Consider the following 15,373-nt stretch of genomic DNA (forward strand, 5'->3'; position numbering starts at 1 on the left):
TACACAATTCATATAAGACTCAGTCTTCAGGAGTCATCAGTGGGGAGACAGGCGACAGGGTGGGAGCAGTCTAGAGCGGCGGATAGCTGAGGAGAATAAAGGAAGCCGTCAGGAGCAGTGAGCTCGCGATCATCCGTGATCGTAAAGCGAAGCCCCATCCCGTCTGCGACTGTTTCCCAACCACGGAGATCACGCGGCGAAATCCGCCTATGCCAGGACCATCTATATCGCGTCACCATCAAGTGCGGTGTCATGCCCGCCGTCAACAACGATAACCGTCAATCGCACGGCGCCCAGCGTTCGCCGTGTTTTGACATCCAGCGTCACACGCTCACGGGGATTTCCGCGCTTCATTGACGCAATAGCACGTGATGCGCAGCTCGAGGCTCTACCGAAAGGCAGTCCGCACAGCCGGATCGTATTGTGTGATGGTGCCAGTAGTTGAGGCGAGTTCGGGTTAACGAAGAACAAAGTGACCGTTTTCTGGGATGTCTAGATTTGCTCGGATGTCATAGCGAGCATCGCGACTGTGATAAGGAAACCGAAAGCGGAACTACATTGAAGGTAAATATAAGGAGATAAAAAGCCTCAAGATCGCAAATTCACATAGTGGCATGAAGAAATTCATGACATTGTTTTATGATGCATAACCCAGTTCGGAAAACATAGCTGAACACAGATGTTGATAAATCTGCATTCACCACAAGATCAAATGAAATGCCGTCAATAAAAAGCACACATGCTTCCCAGCAGTAAAAACGCGTTCAAGGCATGCATGAAGTGTGATATTTTACACTACGTATCACCGCTTTGCGACGATAATGTTTCGACGAATTGGTGTGCAGTAAATATATTTCAAATTTGTGAGAAGTCCACAAGGAAATTACCGTTGGCCTTGTTTCCATCCATATCAGCGCCTTGAGAGTGAACGTCTTACTGTAAACGTGAACGTTGATAAGTCTAATGACAAAAAGGCAAGATCATCAGAGTTAACGAAGTTTTCTAGTTAGAGTCAACTGTTTGAGTTAAGAGTAAACAGGATTTTTGGACACCTACCGGTCCCTAAATCATCCGGCTGGGTTTGACTGTACCCTGAGGTGGTATGGGCCTGCCCGTATTCGGCGGAGTAAGCCTGGCAAAGCGGACCAATCACTGTCCAGTAAAGTGGACGTATATCCTAGTCATTGATATCCTACCCAGTCCGGCAGAGTAAACGTACCCCTGTCTGGAACAATGAACCCCTGTCCGGCAGAGTAAATCTACCCCTGTCCGGCGCAGTGGGCCTACCCCTATCCGGCGCAGTAGTACTATCCCTACCCGTGGAGTAAACCTACCCCTGTCCGGTGCGTCGGTGGCCAGGTACACGGTCTCCAGCCCGAGCTCCCGGAGCGTCGCAGATATGGCGCGCGCTGCCGCCTCCAGCGAGGGCACGGAGCGTGGCCGGCCGGATACAAAGTCCCTACGCCGCAGGTGGACCGCTAGGTACGGACCGCCGCGCGCGCTGCCCGCCTTCACCTGGTGGCACAGGGACAGGTCAGAGGTGTGGGATCAAAGGGGTCACTGAGGCTGGTCGCCGACTAAGGGTAAATATGCGAGACTGGTGGTGCATGCTAATGTGAAATCTTTTATAAGTATTCTTATAAGTCCTTTTGTTAGCAAGAACCTACTACAGCCGAGTTTTATCTACATACGTGACATGCATATTTTACGGGTAGGTATATCTTATCTAAAACGTGACTACTCTTATCACGGGTAATAGTTGCACCTCTGTCAGTAGGTGCCTCCCGTAACTTTACTCGTACGGCCTACCTCGTATGCTTGCTAGGGCTTTAGGACGCATCGACAGTCCAGCTTATATTAGGTACATGACCGTCGGCGTCGTCCCACCTTCATATCCCTCCAGTCGTCTGTGTAGCGCGTGCCGTCCTCCTCATCCTCGGAAGCCAGCAGGTCCCGGCGCAGGGCTGCCGCTTCCTCCACCAAGTGTCGGGCGAACCGCATACTGCGCCGGGCCGCCCAGAACTGGCGGCCGCCGTAGTGGTGGTGTAGCACCGTCTCGGCACGGTCCACCAGGATAGACCTGAGGGGGTCGAAGGGTAGATAATTATAGAACCAGCACTGTCTCAGCGCGGTCCACCAGGGTAGACCTGAAGGGAACGGTGGGTAGATAACTATTAACTATAGAACCACCATCGTCTCGGCGCGGTCCGCCAGGATAGACCTGAGGGAGCGGTGGGCAGGAGACTACCGTATTACCAGCACCGTCTTAACGCGGTCCACGAGGATAGACTTGAGCAATTTATCGTAAATACTTCGCCAATAAGTTGGTCTGATGAAAATCATGCGTGATAGAGGTCCGACCCACCTGTGCGGCTGGGCGGCACACATCTCCGCCAGCGTCCTGGAGGTGCCCTGGATGGAGACGCAGCTGTAGTTGGCCGCCTGTAGCGTCACGTGGCTCCACATCTGGCCGCTGAACACGTCACCGGACCGGCTGTAACGGCGGACACAGAGACCGGTAACGCCAACAGTCGGTATAAATACACTATACAGTACAGTACAGTACAGTACAGACCGGCTGTAACGGCGGACACAGAGCACGGTAACGCCAACAGTCGGTATACAGTGCAGTGCAGTAGGTACAGACCGGCTGTAACGGCGGACACGGACCCAGTCAGAGCATGCCGTAACCCTAGCATCCGCCTGGGTGTGTCGGTATACAGGCCGGACCCAAACCCTGGGTACACAGCAGAACGGGCCGACCCAAGCCATGGATATAGGATACTTAACCTAGAGAAATCAGATCAGCGCAGAACGACCCAAAGCCAGGAGGGTACAAAGACCATCACAGAGCGTACAAATCAATCAAGACAGCCTTGGACCATTCAACATGAGTAAGATCGAATGGGAACAAATGATGCATTATTGCAAACGAAATACTATTATTGGCCTGCTCAAAAACACAATTGAAATAAAAACCTAGAAATCTGGAAAAAGCAATAGACAAAGATGATTTATAGTAAAACCAGCTGAGGGCTGTGGCCATTACTATCAAAATTATGTCAATTCAGTTAAATAAAGGGAACAAGTCCTCCCATGATAGGCCAAGACACATGCTCCTCCGTGCCCCAGAGCTAGGTATTTCTGTCAATTGTCGGCGACGTCGACACCTCAGCGGTCAGTAGCGCTATGGGCCACCCGGCGGCGCCCGTCTGGACACTACCTAAATCTTGCCTGGCTCAGACAGGGTCGCACGTGCCACTTCTCGTCAAAGTGGCCGTCCCTCCAGCCCTCGGCGTAGTTTTGCAGATGCAGGACGGCGTCAACCCGAGCACCGCTCTCTGGGAATCGATACGATACCGTCACGCTACTGTCCTAACTCCCAACACTCACGTTACTATCAGCATTACTCTGCGTTACTGACAGCACATAGTTACAGCACTGTCACGTTACTGTCACACGCCCGTAACGTCACCGTCACATGATCATTCACATTATTGTAATCAGTCACCCGTCGGCACATTATCGCGTTACCGATCACATTACCAGCCAAATCACCATATTCACAGCAAAGCCAGGACATGAGTGCAGTTAAGTTCCCAAAATGTGCGCAACGGCGTTGATCACGAGACATAGGCACAAGCCTTCCATTCAATACTACGCAATGTGTGGCACGGATTACAGATAGTGGGAAAGTCGAGGCAATATAAAAAACAAAATAATTCATCATGTTCACTTAAAATGGAGGAAAAAAAAAACACAACAAGGCTGATATATTTAAAACATGAATAGTGTCAGTGCTGTACGTTCCTTCAAATACTATTTAATGCGTAGACACACGTCCCATTCCCTAGAAATCCAGCAGGCAGCTTCGAACTGCAAGTAGCCTTACCTTTGACGTAGTCGTCAAACTCCATTACGGGGACGTATCTGTTGAGACTGGCCACATCGAAGAACCGTGCCCACGGGATACCCGTCTCGTACTCTCCATTGGTGGCCTGCCAGTGGTAGAGCGGGCCCCACGGCGGGAGTACCTGATAGGTACAGAAGGGGGGGGGGGGGTGTAAGATACAGTGAGACTGCCAGTGGTAGAGCGGGCCCCACGGCGGGAGTACCTGATAGGTACAGAAGGGGGGGGGGGGTGTAAGATACAGTGAGACTGCCAGTGGTAGAGCGGGCCCCACGGCGGGAGTACCTGATAGGTACAGAAGGGGGGGGGGTGTAAGATACAGTGAGACTGCCAGTGGTAGAGCGGGCCCCACGGCGGGAGTATCTGATAGGTACAGAAGGGGGGGGGGGGTGTAAGGTACAGTGAGACTGCCAGTGGTAGAGCGGGCCCCACGGCGGGAGTAACTGATAGGTACAGAAGGGGGGGGGGGGTAAAGTACAGTGAGACCGCCAGTGGTAGAGCGGACCCCACGGCAGGAGCACCTGGCCAGAAAACAGATAATTGTCGGTTTTGTGGGAAGTACATAGGTACAAACAAAATCGGAAAATCAAAGTATCGATTTAGGCACCGAACTCTTATGTTAATCAGAATACAGGTGAGGAACAAAAACACCTCAACTCTGCAGTCTGTTTCAGCGAGTCAGCGAAAAGGCACACACAAGGCGTCACGCCACATATATGCCACAAGGCGTCAAGGCGTCACATTAGGGGTCTAACACGCTGATAAAGGGACTGAAGTCGAAGAGCAGACATCACTGTGGAGTTCATCGTTGCGCTCACCAGTGTCCATCCACGCAGGCGCGCCACGGCTACGGCCACGCGCATATAGACGTCACGGCGCAGGTTGAAGCCCTCTCCGGGGTTTACGTCGTACAGCAGGTACCTGAGGCGCACAGAGATGCCAGTTCAGAGATGCTGTAAAGATGCCAGTTCTAGCTCAGTCACAGAGAATACAGATGGAAGGTGTGCTGGGATCGGGGAGGATAATGTTTGGGTATAAGACCAATGACATTGTTTGACTACTTATGGGACACTGTATATTTGTCTATGCTTAGACTAATATGGGTCCATCATCAAATTAGAAGACAGGAAAATACTTTTGACTAAAATCAACCAAAAAATGTTACTGTAGGTATGTTTTAAATGGATACATTAAAGAAAAAATCAGACAGCATTCAGCATACACACTTCTGGCAAGTGTACAAATTACAGAACAGCTCACCTTTTATACACTGAGGAGGAGGTGTCTTGTTTCTCACATGGTCCATCTTTATAGCAGGCATCCTCACAACCAGCCAAATATAGTCCAACCAGTAGAAGAACGGCTGAAAACTGGTGACCAAGTATCAGGCATCTAATCGTATAACAAACATTGCTAGTATACACTGAAGTACCTGTCATTTCTCAATAATCCACTGAAGTTTTAAAGCGGACTCATTGTAACTTTGATTAATTTTAATATCTGGCTATTGCATACAGGACTTAATATCAAATTCAGATTGCCATAAAACACAAAAATTACATAGGTGGTTACTCAATACTCATTTAAGAGAGGAATGTCAAGATCACATTGATAGGTAGATATCCTCACCTGTAAAGATGTCATCATCATTGCAAAACCAAATCAAATCGCTGTGTTCTTTATCTAAAACAATGCTTACTGCTCTAAGGACATGAGGGCGTGCCACGTGGCAGAGGAGACCTCTGCTCAAATGCAGGTCACCTACTTGTCTCTGAAAGGTGGATAGATAGGACAAATTAGTCAAAGAATAAATGCCGAGATACCATAGCCATGACTATTGTAACAGCTCCATAGCTGGTGTGCCTTCTAAGCCTCAATTTCCATTTACACTGGCACTGCCCCAGCATGGTTACGACTCGAGCGAGCGAGCGCAGCGAGCGAAGCGAAGTCTTTTCAATATAACGGAAAAATCTCAGTATGAGAGGCCCGGCCCGGCCCGGCCTGTAACGCTTTTGAGAGGCTTATATCTCAGCAACCGCTGTACCGATTGGCCTGCGCACAGTGTATAGAAATAGGCCTGCGGTCTTTTTTGCTGGGTAGCCCCATCCCTTCTACCCCGTAATTGACTACTTTTGATAAATCTCAGTGACTGAGATGTATCTCAGTGACTGAGATGTATCTCAGTGACCGTCGTGGCACGTGTCACATGAAAAGTCAAGGGTGTTCAAGCAGTTTTGCAAAAGTAATGATTTTGAGAGGCCCATATCTCAGCAGCGGTTTGAGCGATTGTCTTGCAGTAATTTTTATAGGGTAGCTGCATCCCTTCTACCACAGGTCGGATACTCTTGATCTATGTGAGTGACCCCCACTGCACGTGCAAAATACAAAAAGAAGAGGTGCCAAATTTGTTCCCATTTCAGTAACTCGGTAATTACTGGGGCAATTTCGCTGAAACTTGGCGTGCAGGTAGGCACCCACCAGGCAATGCATTCCTATGTGTTGCGGTTAGGGTGCTACTGCACGTGCGCACGTGCAGGGGGCGTTTCCAGATCTCGAGAACGACTGGGCCGATTGCGCTCAAATTTGGTACACGGTTGGGGACCAGTTAGTAGGGTGCCGCGCAAAAGTCATTTTGGACCCATTCGCACGTGCGTACGTGCAGAATGCCGCTTCCAGATCTCAGGAACGGCTGGGCTGATTGCGTTCAAATTTGGCACACCGCTAGCGACCGGTTAGAAGGGTGCTTTGCACAAGCCCGTTGGAAGTACCCTCAAGCCGGGCTTGCCCTTCCGCACGTGCAGGGCTCACTATCTCGCTCGCTCGTTCTTCGCCCAAAAGGCGTTTTACTGGTTGAATAAAAAGCAAGTACCATCCAACAGCTTAAAATAGTTCAGTGTTATGATTTTAATACACCTTTTATACAAAACAACAAACAAAACCTTCCTTAAACTTAATTTGATTTGACTTCAACCTTAGAGACTACTAAGCCTGGGTAAAAGGTCGATGGAGTCGATGGAACCGTTCTCCATCGAGCTTATGGAGCTTATGGAGATCGAGTCCATCGACTCCATCGACCTTTTGGACTTGTCCAGCTCCTGTCAGATACAAACACAAATCTAAATATAACCTCAAGTTAAATTCATACTCATATACAAAATATAAAGGCCGTACATGAGCAAAATATATCATTAAATAACCGTATATTCTGCCAAACACCTCAACCGCGTGCCTCAACCGCCTCAACCTCTCTCTTCACGCCCCAATGCACGCGCGGATGTTGGAAAAGCAGTGTTCATAAGACAAGCGTTTGCTGCTGATAAATATCGATACACCCTTTTGTTTCAATCCATCTGTCCATTCGCAAACTACCCTCAGTATTTTTGAACATTTACATATGCCGCACCTGCGCAATAGTTGAACAGCTACCATATTGCAAATCTCCTTCAAAACATAAAGGTGAGTAATGGATATCCCACCGATTTCAAATTCCAAATATAACCGCGTTCAGAATTGTCTAACAAACACCAACTGACAAATCAGCAACATAGCAAAACTGAAGGTAACGGCTGGGTAATGGTTTTAAACGCATGTCCAAACACTCTATTTTCGATGGGACGATTTGTGCATGAGCGGTGCCTAATGAGGGATAGAGACGGTCGCGCCTCGGGGCGCAAAGCATAGATGGCTAGGCTGAGCAATGTCATAATCCTTGTATTTACTCGTAGCAATACAGGCGCTTCGTTCGCATATCAAGGTGTCAAGGTATCACCGACCTATCATAAATTTTTGTAATACGATGGCTTGTAATCTCCACCGATCGAGTAAAACACAAGTTCAAACGCCCGAAGCTGCTCGGTCAGGATATTTATTGACCTATAGACATCCGCTCCGCAGTTCACAATATAACACTTCAGATAGAAACAAACACGGTCGGTCTCACCGCCCGCGCCCACCCCTTTCGGCCACTCGGGAGCGCAGCCCACCCCCAGGGACCGTCACCGGGGCGACCGACGCCCGGGCGCTGGCCGATATTGTCACCGGGGACGGCCGAGGACGGGGCGCCGCGGCGCCGAGCCACACGGCGGGGTCAGGCTTCCACACCAGATACCGACTGCACTCATTGATTGCATACACTCCACCATCACTGACAGTCAAATACAAACTCACAGACTCACATATCCACAGCAGACAGTGCAGACCGGACCGGTCCCATCACACGCCGAACGAACCAACCGTGACCGCTCGCCGCTCGGCGCCCCGTCCCCGAGCCCCTCTGCCTCCCTCCCTCTTCCTCTGTCCCCCGCGTCCTCTCACTTCTTGACCACCTGAATGACATCCTCGTCTTCAACGACGTGCGCCAGACCGACCCGCTGGGGACTGTATTTGGTGCTCCGGCCCTGTGGGGAGAAATACAGGGTTATCGGACGGAGGAGACTGGAAGGGAAGGTGGGGAGAGGGTGAATGACATCACGATTCACAAGTACCGCATAACGGGCAAGAGATACGGTCAGTGAAATCATAAAACGAAAAAAGAGCAGCGCAATCATGGCAATCCGTTGCTTTGACTGTACGTGAGAACAAATGGGAATGATAATTTAAAGAGAAGTGCTGTGCTTAAAACGGAGACTCTGTGGTTAGGCGGACAATACAAAATATGGCAGGAATAAGATAGCGCAGTTCAAAACTGATGCAGTAAATGAGACAGGGGGACAATTTGGTCCCAGTTGACAAGTCCATAAGTGTTAACAAACTGCCAGCCACCCGTCCCACAGCCCCATGACGCGCGGGCTGGCGTCCCCGACCAGCCGTCGGCCGTCTTACCCAGACGAGCGCGTATTTGAAGACGGCCACTATACTCCTGTGAATGGAGTGGCAGACGTGCTCCACAGTGCTGCCCCGCCGCATGATGATGGCGTCGCCAAAGTCCGGGTGCTTGCCGGGCTTCTTGGTGTAGATGCGGATCAGTGCCAGCATTTCCCACATGGTGAACAGCAGGTAGTCCAGATTCAACTTCATATTACAGCTGCAGAACGGGGAGAGGGGCGGGTACCAGCGGTGAATGGAGTCCTCATCGTACTAAAATATGATCTTGGTGTGAGAAGAAACGACAAAGTCAGTTTGCCGGAGCATTCGAAAATACGGGAGTAGCTTATAATGGCTTCGCAAGGTTCTACACTTTGTTTCAGCACAGCTGAGGCTGAGATTTGGTTCGTCACTCGCATGGTAAAGTTCGCCGAAATGATCATCGCAAAGCTTCCGGTAACCAGAAATGACATTCGACATATTGTCTGTGTGATCTGTCTCGCATCACACATACAAAGGCAAAAGCAATGGCTATTGCCCAAAAGCATCTGTTCGCGTTTGTTTAGTCGGTGAAGACAATGCCGTGCGGCGCAGTCTATCTTCAGGCGTTTGTCACTAGCGCCATCTATCTCCAGGGGCCTGTTCCAGCGCCTCCAGAAACCTCCAGAAAGCTCCAGAAAGCTCTAGAATCCTCCAGAGAGCGTTCCAGCGCCTCCAGAAAGCTCCAGAAAGCTCTCGCCAAAGCTCCAGAAACCTCCAGTAGCCTCCAGACAGTTGGGAGGTCCAAATTTCTCTGGAGGCTCTGGTCTACAATTGTGGCGCACATGTGACAATCACGAATGTAAACAAAGGACTTTGGACTGACAATTTTACAACTTGAATGTAAAGCAAATGACATTGCTATAATTTTGTTAATCTTTCTTACTAAAATTGAAAACAAATTTTGCGTTTCAAGAGAGAACAATCGTCATTCTTTTGGTATCTGTGACGCCAATCTCCAGAAATCTCCAGATTGCGTTCCAGCGCCTCCAGTGAAACCTCTGGTAGAGCCTCCAGTCAAGAATTTCTACTGGAGGCGCTGGAACAGGCCCCAGGTTTGTAAGTAACAGTGACGAATTTCGACACTAGGGCGTTGAGCCAGATGCAGAACCAAGATATCTATTTATAGTCACCGTGTGCAGAACCATATTCATCGTGCACGGCGCAGGTAGAGTATACAATGGCAATGAATGAACTTGCACCATTATCGTCCACAACACACATCTAGGAAGATCGCCAACGCCGATCGGGTGGACAGCTCCCGTTCAGCTACCCATGAGCGGCTCACAACTCCCATCATCTCCGCCCCACGGTGACAGAAAACTCCAGAGTTAACCCGAGTTAAATTTCACACCGTTCCGTGCTTCTATCCTCAGGATACTGAAATCCTTCTCCCCAACGCCGCAACCCCACTCCGGGCTGGACAGGCACCTTTATCTCATGCGGGCTGCTCCCTTGGAGCGGCACCGCTGCTCCCGAGGGAGCACACCCGTAGCCGGGTGCAGAGAGTGCTTGCTTGGGGGGCTGGTCGGCCTGTCCATTTGGATGGGCTCAGCCCCGGCGACTCTCTAGGGTGCCTGCCCGGACCAATGTCTCCCCCTAATTCCTATCATCCTTCCGGCTCTAAATGGTCTTGTCAGACCGAAAGGGCCTAACCCAACAAAACAAACAAACAAAAAAACCTGAGTTAATCACTGAAGATCTGCAGGACCGTGACTACGGGACTCACCTGACAACCACCGAGTTGGGCTGCCGCGCCAGCCGGTCCACCTCCTCGATGCTGATCTGGTCGATCTTGTTGTAGACGTAGAGGCAGGGCAGGTGGACCCGGTTGTCGGAGATGGTGTCAATCAGCTGGTCGGCCGTAGCGTCCTCGCGGAAAATCACCTGGCCGGCAGCAGGGGTAAGGATACGGCCGGTCAGGGGTCAGTAAATGGCGAAAGAAGGAAGACGGGATACCGTTATTTGAGCGGAGAGGGACGTTGCAGTTGGCTGACGAACACTGGTCAACGGCAATCAGCGGATATACTCACCATCAGACATGTGCGTGGATCCGAAAAATGGATCTGGGATATGATCCCACGGATCCTGATCTCGGATCCGTCGGGATCACAGATCCAGTTCTTAAATTTATCGACATCCGTAGGGATCATAGATCCGAGTCTAATATTTTTGCTTGAGATCCAGTGAGGTCATAGAGCCTCAATTATTTATTGTCAACACAGAAATCCCTAAAAATCGCTCGTTGCAACTCACAAGCGTTCATATTTAGTGATTTATGTGATAGCACATCATAAGCCATAGTTTTATGGAACTTATTGACATAGAAACAGTTGCAAACTTAGTTTAAAATGTTGCGCATGGTGGGATCCACTCAGATCATAGATCCATGTTCTTGGTTTATCATCAGATCCTGAGAGATCATAGATCCAGGATAATTTTTTTTTCATGCCGGATCCAGTGGGATCAAAGATCCATCACTCGGATCCATGCACATGTCTGCTCACCGTAGACTAGCACAGGGGCTTTCCGTTACGAGACATTCTCCACAACGCATCGAAACAAACCCAGTCAGCACAGCTACCTAGCTAATGGATAATGACTTGACCATCAGTTGAACTTAGATGAGTAAATGAATTATTATACAAAAATATCTAACAGCACAATATAGGACATGCTACATTCTCTTATATCTTAAAAACGATACATTTCGAAACCTTACCTCAGCATTGAATATTTTGTACTCGTGTAGGATGAGCTGCACAAGCTTCTCGTCGACTTTGGTAAGCGCGCAGGTCGAGTTGAAGTGGATGCCGCCGGCCTTTTTCTGTTTGTAGTAGATACCCGGCTTGGGTTTGTTGAGCCGTATGCCGACCGCCTCGAGTTCCTTCTCCAGGAGCTCTCGCTGCACCTCCGATTTGGTGGCGTCCAGCATGATGATGACGAGGTCGGCGGTCCGCGCCACGGCTATCACCTAGACGGGGAGGGGTGGGGAGAGGTGAGGAGACGCCACAGAGAGAGAACGGACGGTGGAGCGGCACCCACTCATAGCTACATGATCAGCGGTGGCCCCGGGCCCGCTGACCTGTCACAGTTTGTGGTTATAGATCGTGAGCGGTCACAGGACTGGGGTCAAGGAACGGTCATACTCCAGGGTCACTGTCACTGACCGATTTGGGTTCGCGGCCAATGACGACCAGCCACAGCCTACAGATCAATCCTCATGGCCATGATTGACTAGCGACAACTATTTCAGTCACTTAAACTGGGCATCACAATTAATTAGCGGTCACTGGCCAGCCACAATTCGGGATCACTGATCGCACACAGGTAATACCTTGAGGTAACAACTCGTACCCCTTGACTTGTCAGCAGCCACTGATCGGCCACAAGTCGAGGTCTCTGACCAGCCAACGTTCTGGGTTGGGTTCGGGGTCGCTATGACTGATTAGCCCCAGCTCGTGCCCACTGAGCGTTTCCAGTCCGGGCCACTCACCTGGCGACCGCGTCCCTTTCCCTGCGCGGCGCCCTCGATGATACCGGGCAGGTCGAGCAGCTGGATGTTGGCGCCGTTGTAGTCGATGACTCCCGGGATGCAGGTGAGCGTGGTGAACTCGTAGCTGGCGCACTCAGACTGCGTCTTGGTCAGCGTGCTCAGCAGCGTTGACTGTATGGGAGAAAGAGTAGTGAAATTAGCGGATCAAAGAGGTCGATTGGGAAATGAACAGATTGAGACGGAGACTCGCAGTCCCGTCGCTTGTGGCAGAGAATGCCAAACAAGTCAGCGAGGCAATGACGATGGAAGAGTTTACCATACGAACGCCAAGAAATGAGGTAAAAGAGCGAAATGAGATTGTGCGAATCTTTACTAGCCGTTGAACTCATCTGGATGAAGTCTAAAGCTTCCGTACAATAATCAGATGCCAAGCGGCATCGAATTGTTTGACTAGTTAGATAGGATTCTATAGAATGCTATATAGGAGGCTATACCCACCTTTCCGACTGACGGGAAGAAGGATCTATTAGTACCTACGATCTATAGTAGGATCTATAAATAGGATCTATTCTATACCCACCTTTCCGACAGACGGGAAGCCGATGAGGGCCACACGCGCGTCGCCGGACTTGAGCACGTCGAAGCCCTCTCCCTTCTCGCCCTTTTTGCCCTGCGGCTCGAGCAGCTGCGTGCGGTATTTGGCGAGCTTGGCCTTTAGCAGTCCCAGATGGTACTCGGTCGCTGGGGACGACATTCAACAGTCAGATAATCGGACCCCGGTACTGCCAAACAACGTCTGATGTCTGTATGTATAATCACAAGCAACATACTAATTGGCATGTAGTCCAAAGTATTTGATATGTCAGGTCCCTTATGTAACTTTTATCATGGCACATCAAATTATCATAGTTGCTGGAAAAAACTAAGTGCTTCAATAATAACTTATGAACACATAATAACTGGATTATAGCAATGAAGCTAGCCATAATTAAAACATCACATGAGAGAAAGGCGATTAATTTGACACGTTTATTGGCATGAATGCCCTCACCTTTATTTTTCTGGGTACGACCAATTTCTCTTTCAATTTCGGCAATCTTCTCCAAGATTCCCATCTTGTTGCCTTTGGTTCAGCTGGATAAAAATCAACTGAAAAAATGCATACACATACCTATCAAATCTGTCCAGCAGACAACACTTTGCAAATTCTCTCAAACACTTGTTGCTCAATTTCTGACTCCAAGTTGTGATATCAGTGATAATTATCTCAAAGAGAGATCTAAGAGGCCAGGCAGCAGAGAGTGATACCTATAATTTTCATGGCTGACTGATCCATGGTTCACCATTAATTACTTCAGTTGGTACTTGGTATCAGGCAACACGAAAAGGAGCAAGGTATCTGTCCTCTATATAAAGATGGGCACGAGACCCTGGAAAACTTTCTCTATTGACGTACCAAGTAGCTACAAAAAATAAGTGCTACAGAAACGAAATGGAGCAATTCTGCCACAAAACTGCACTGCCGAGAAGCTCATACTGGAGGCAGACCCAGAGTGGAGCTGGTTGATTCACCAACTGCACAGGGCGAATGTATGATCATCCCATTTCACCACACAAATCTCTTTTAATAATCAAGAACACAACATAAATATCATGCTTGTGACATAACAAAAAGCAAACATCTAAGTCCACAGCTCAAGACCACAGCTCCAGCCATATGCACGGAAGTGTGGAGCCTGATTAGAACACTCAATTTTGATTTTGATTTATCAATTTCTTCTAAGTAGGCAGCTTCCCCATTGGCCCATTGTGTTGCCTACTTGGAAGGCTACCTACAATGGTTAGGTGAGGTAAGATCAGATTATGTGGTGTTTATTTCATTTATTTTGGTTGAAACAGCTGTACGAAGGTTTGTCCAAACGAAGATTTGTTAAGGTCTGGCTATGTGGCTACACTATGCGGGTCGCTGGATTCTACGCGAGTGACCCACATTTTGTTGGGTTTTCATTTTGCGGGAAATCGGTACACAGATGAAGTTCAGCTGATAAGAAATACACAGGGTCGGCAATGCTGGGGTCATGCAGATTCAGTCAAGGAAATCCGGACGTTAAGTACAGGAAATGCCAGATTGTCAGTCAGGATGGCGAGGATGGCATGACTTCTGAGCCAATAAAAGGTCAGAGCTACAGACTTTTTTGTAGAATCTGCAAGGTTGCATGAGGAGACAGTTATTGGCGCACTTGGTGGTACACTGTATAAATACAAGTAACATAATGGACACAATGATAAGGTTTTTTATGCATGGCTGATCTTTTAATGACAAAATAAAATATAAATAATAATGTATTAAACAGACAGAGCAAAAAACAAGCTTGTACATTAGTTGCAAAACCATTCATTAGCTGTTATTGTTAGCCAGAGTAGGTACAATAACTCACAGAAATTCTGGAAATCACAGAAACCGATAGTGATAGGTATCAAAGGAGTCCGCAATCACGGACCACCTGCAGTCTGCAGATCACACGCATCATTTCCTGGATGATCACGCATGATCACGCATGATCACTCTATATACCCCAGTTCCTACCTTCCCACCTTCAATCAGCCACCAGCAGCAAGCAATCAGCTACAAAATATTATCGTTATCGAGTTGAGAAAAAATCACAGTGTATATGATTAGAGAAAATCATCTGCCTCTTCCTCGACGCAGCGTTTTGCATATGTTCAATTGTAGATGTTCCTGCGGTCAGACTTTATTTTTCATACTAACAATGAGGAGCTGTTGCCTAGTAACGCGTTTATCTGCCAACAAAGATTAGCTTTTAGAACATTATGGTCTTGCTGGCAGGGGTGTAGGCAAGGCTATATAAACCAGGTAGAACGCTCCGGGAAAAAAGTTGGAAACAATAAATTAGTTGCAGCATTCCCTGATGACGCGAATGTGGGTCAGCGGCCGGCGGCCGGCGGCCGCTAACACGTACGAGGATGAGTGCACGGAACTTTTGCTTGTTGGCGATTGCGCTAGGCAGTTAAATGTTAATGTTAGGATATGTTTAGAAAGTAAATTGAACGATGCTTCGAACGCCGTCAATGAATTTGCGATGCGACGCGTATTTATTTAGTTA

At 48.8% G+C, this 15,373-nt stretch overlaps 3 protein-coding genes across 5 annotated transcripts; all 3 read right to left on the minus strand.

Annotated features, from left to right (window-relative positions):
- Positions 1–19: 19 nt before the first annotated feature.
- LOC122384642 (GDP-fucose protein O-fucosyltransferase 2-like) lies at positions 20–2,466 on the minus strand. The gene is made up of 4 exons (XM_043372239.1): positions 2,366–2,466; positions 1,888–2,080; positions 1,335–1,515; positions 20–24 (listed from the first exon to the last, which is right to left on the minus strand). Exons 1-4 carry the CDS (start codon positions 2,464–2,466, stop codon positions 20–22), a joined length of 480 nt encoding a protein of 159 aa, XP_043228174.1.
- On the minus strand, positions 2,366–7,146 carry LOC122384651 (GDP-fucose protein O-fucosyltransferase 2-like). The gene is made up of 7 exons (XM_043372250.1): positions 7,127–7,146; positions 5,540–5,681; positions 5,171–5,280; positions 4,729–4,831; positions 3,893–4,034; positions 3,235–3,341; positions 2,366–2,494 (listed from the first exon to the last, which is right to left on the minus strand). Exons 2-7 carry the CDS (start codon positions 5,558–5,560, stop codon positions 2,483–2,485), a joined length of 495 nt encoding a protein of 164 aa, XP_043228185.1. The 5' UTR covers positions 5,561–5,681; positions 7,127–7,146; the 3' UTR covers positions 2,366–2,482.
- A 613-nt stretch (positions 7,147–7,759) lies between these two features.
- LOC122384652 (developmentally-regulated GTP-binding protein 2-like) lies at positions 7,760–15,055 on the minus strand. 3 transcript variants are annotated; one of them, XM_043372254.1, is made up of 8 exons: positions 14,844–15,055; positions 13,300–13,397; positions 12,829–12,989; positions 12,249–12,419; positions 11,475–11,726; positions 10,482–10,639; positions 8,732–8,933; positions 7,760–8,307 (listed from the first exon to the last, which is right to left on the minus strand). In XM_043372254.1, exons 2-8 carry the CDS (start codon positions 13,361–13,363, stop codon positions 8,221–8,223), a joined length of 1,095 nt encoding a protein of 364 aa, XP_043228189.1. In that variant the 5' UTR covers positions 13,364–13,397; positions 14,844–15,055; the 3' UTR covers positions 7,760–8,220. The 3 variants fall into 3 exon arrangements, with proteins under 3 accessions (XP_043228189.1, XP_043228188.1, XP_043228187.1); XM_043372253.1 differs by having other exon boundaries at positions 14,836–14,970; XM_043372252.1 differs by having other exon boundaries at positions 14,687–14,911.
- Between the last annotated feature and the right edge of the window lie 318 nt (positions 15,056–15,373).

Source organism: Amphibalanus amphitrite, unplaced genomic scaffold, assembly GCF_019059575.1.
Source record: "Amphibalanus amphitrite isolate SeventyFive unplaced genomic scaffold, NRLGWU_Aamphi_draft 000195F_arrow, whole genome shotgun sequence".
NCBI classification, from domain to species: domain Eukaryota; kingdom Metazoa; phylum Arthropoda; class Thecostraca; order Balanomorpha; family Balanidae; genus Amphibalanus; species Amphibalanus amphitrite.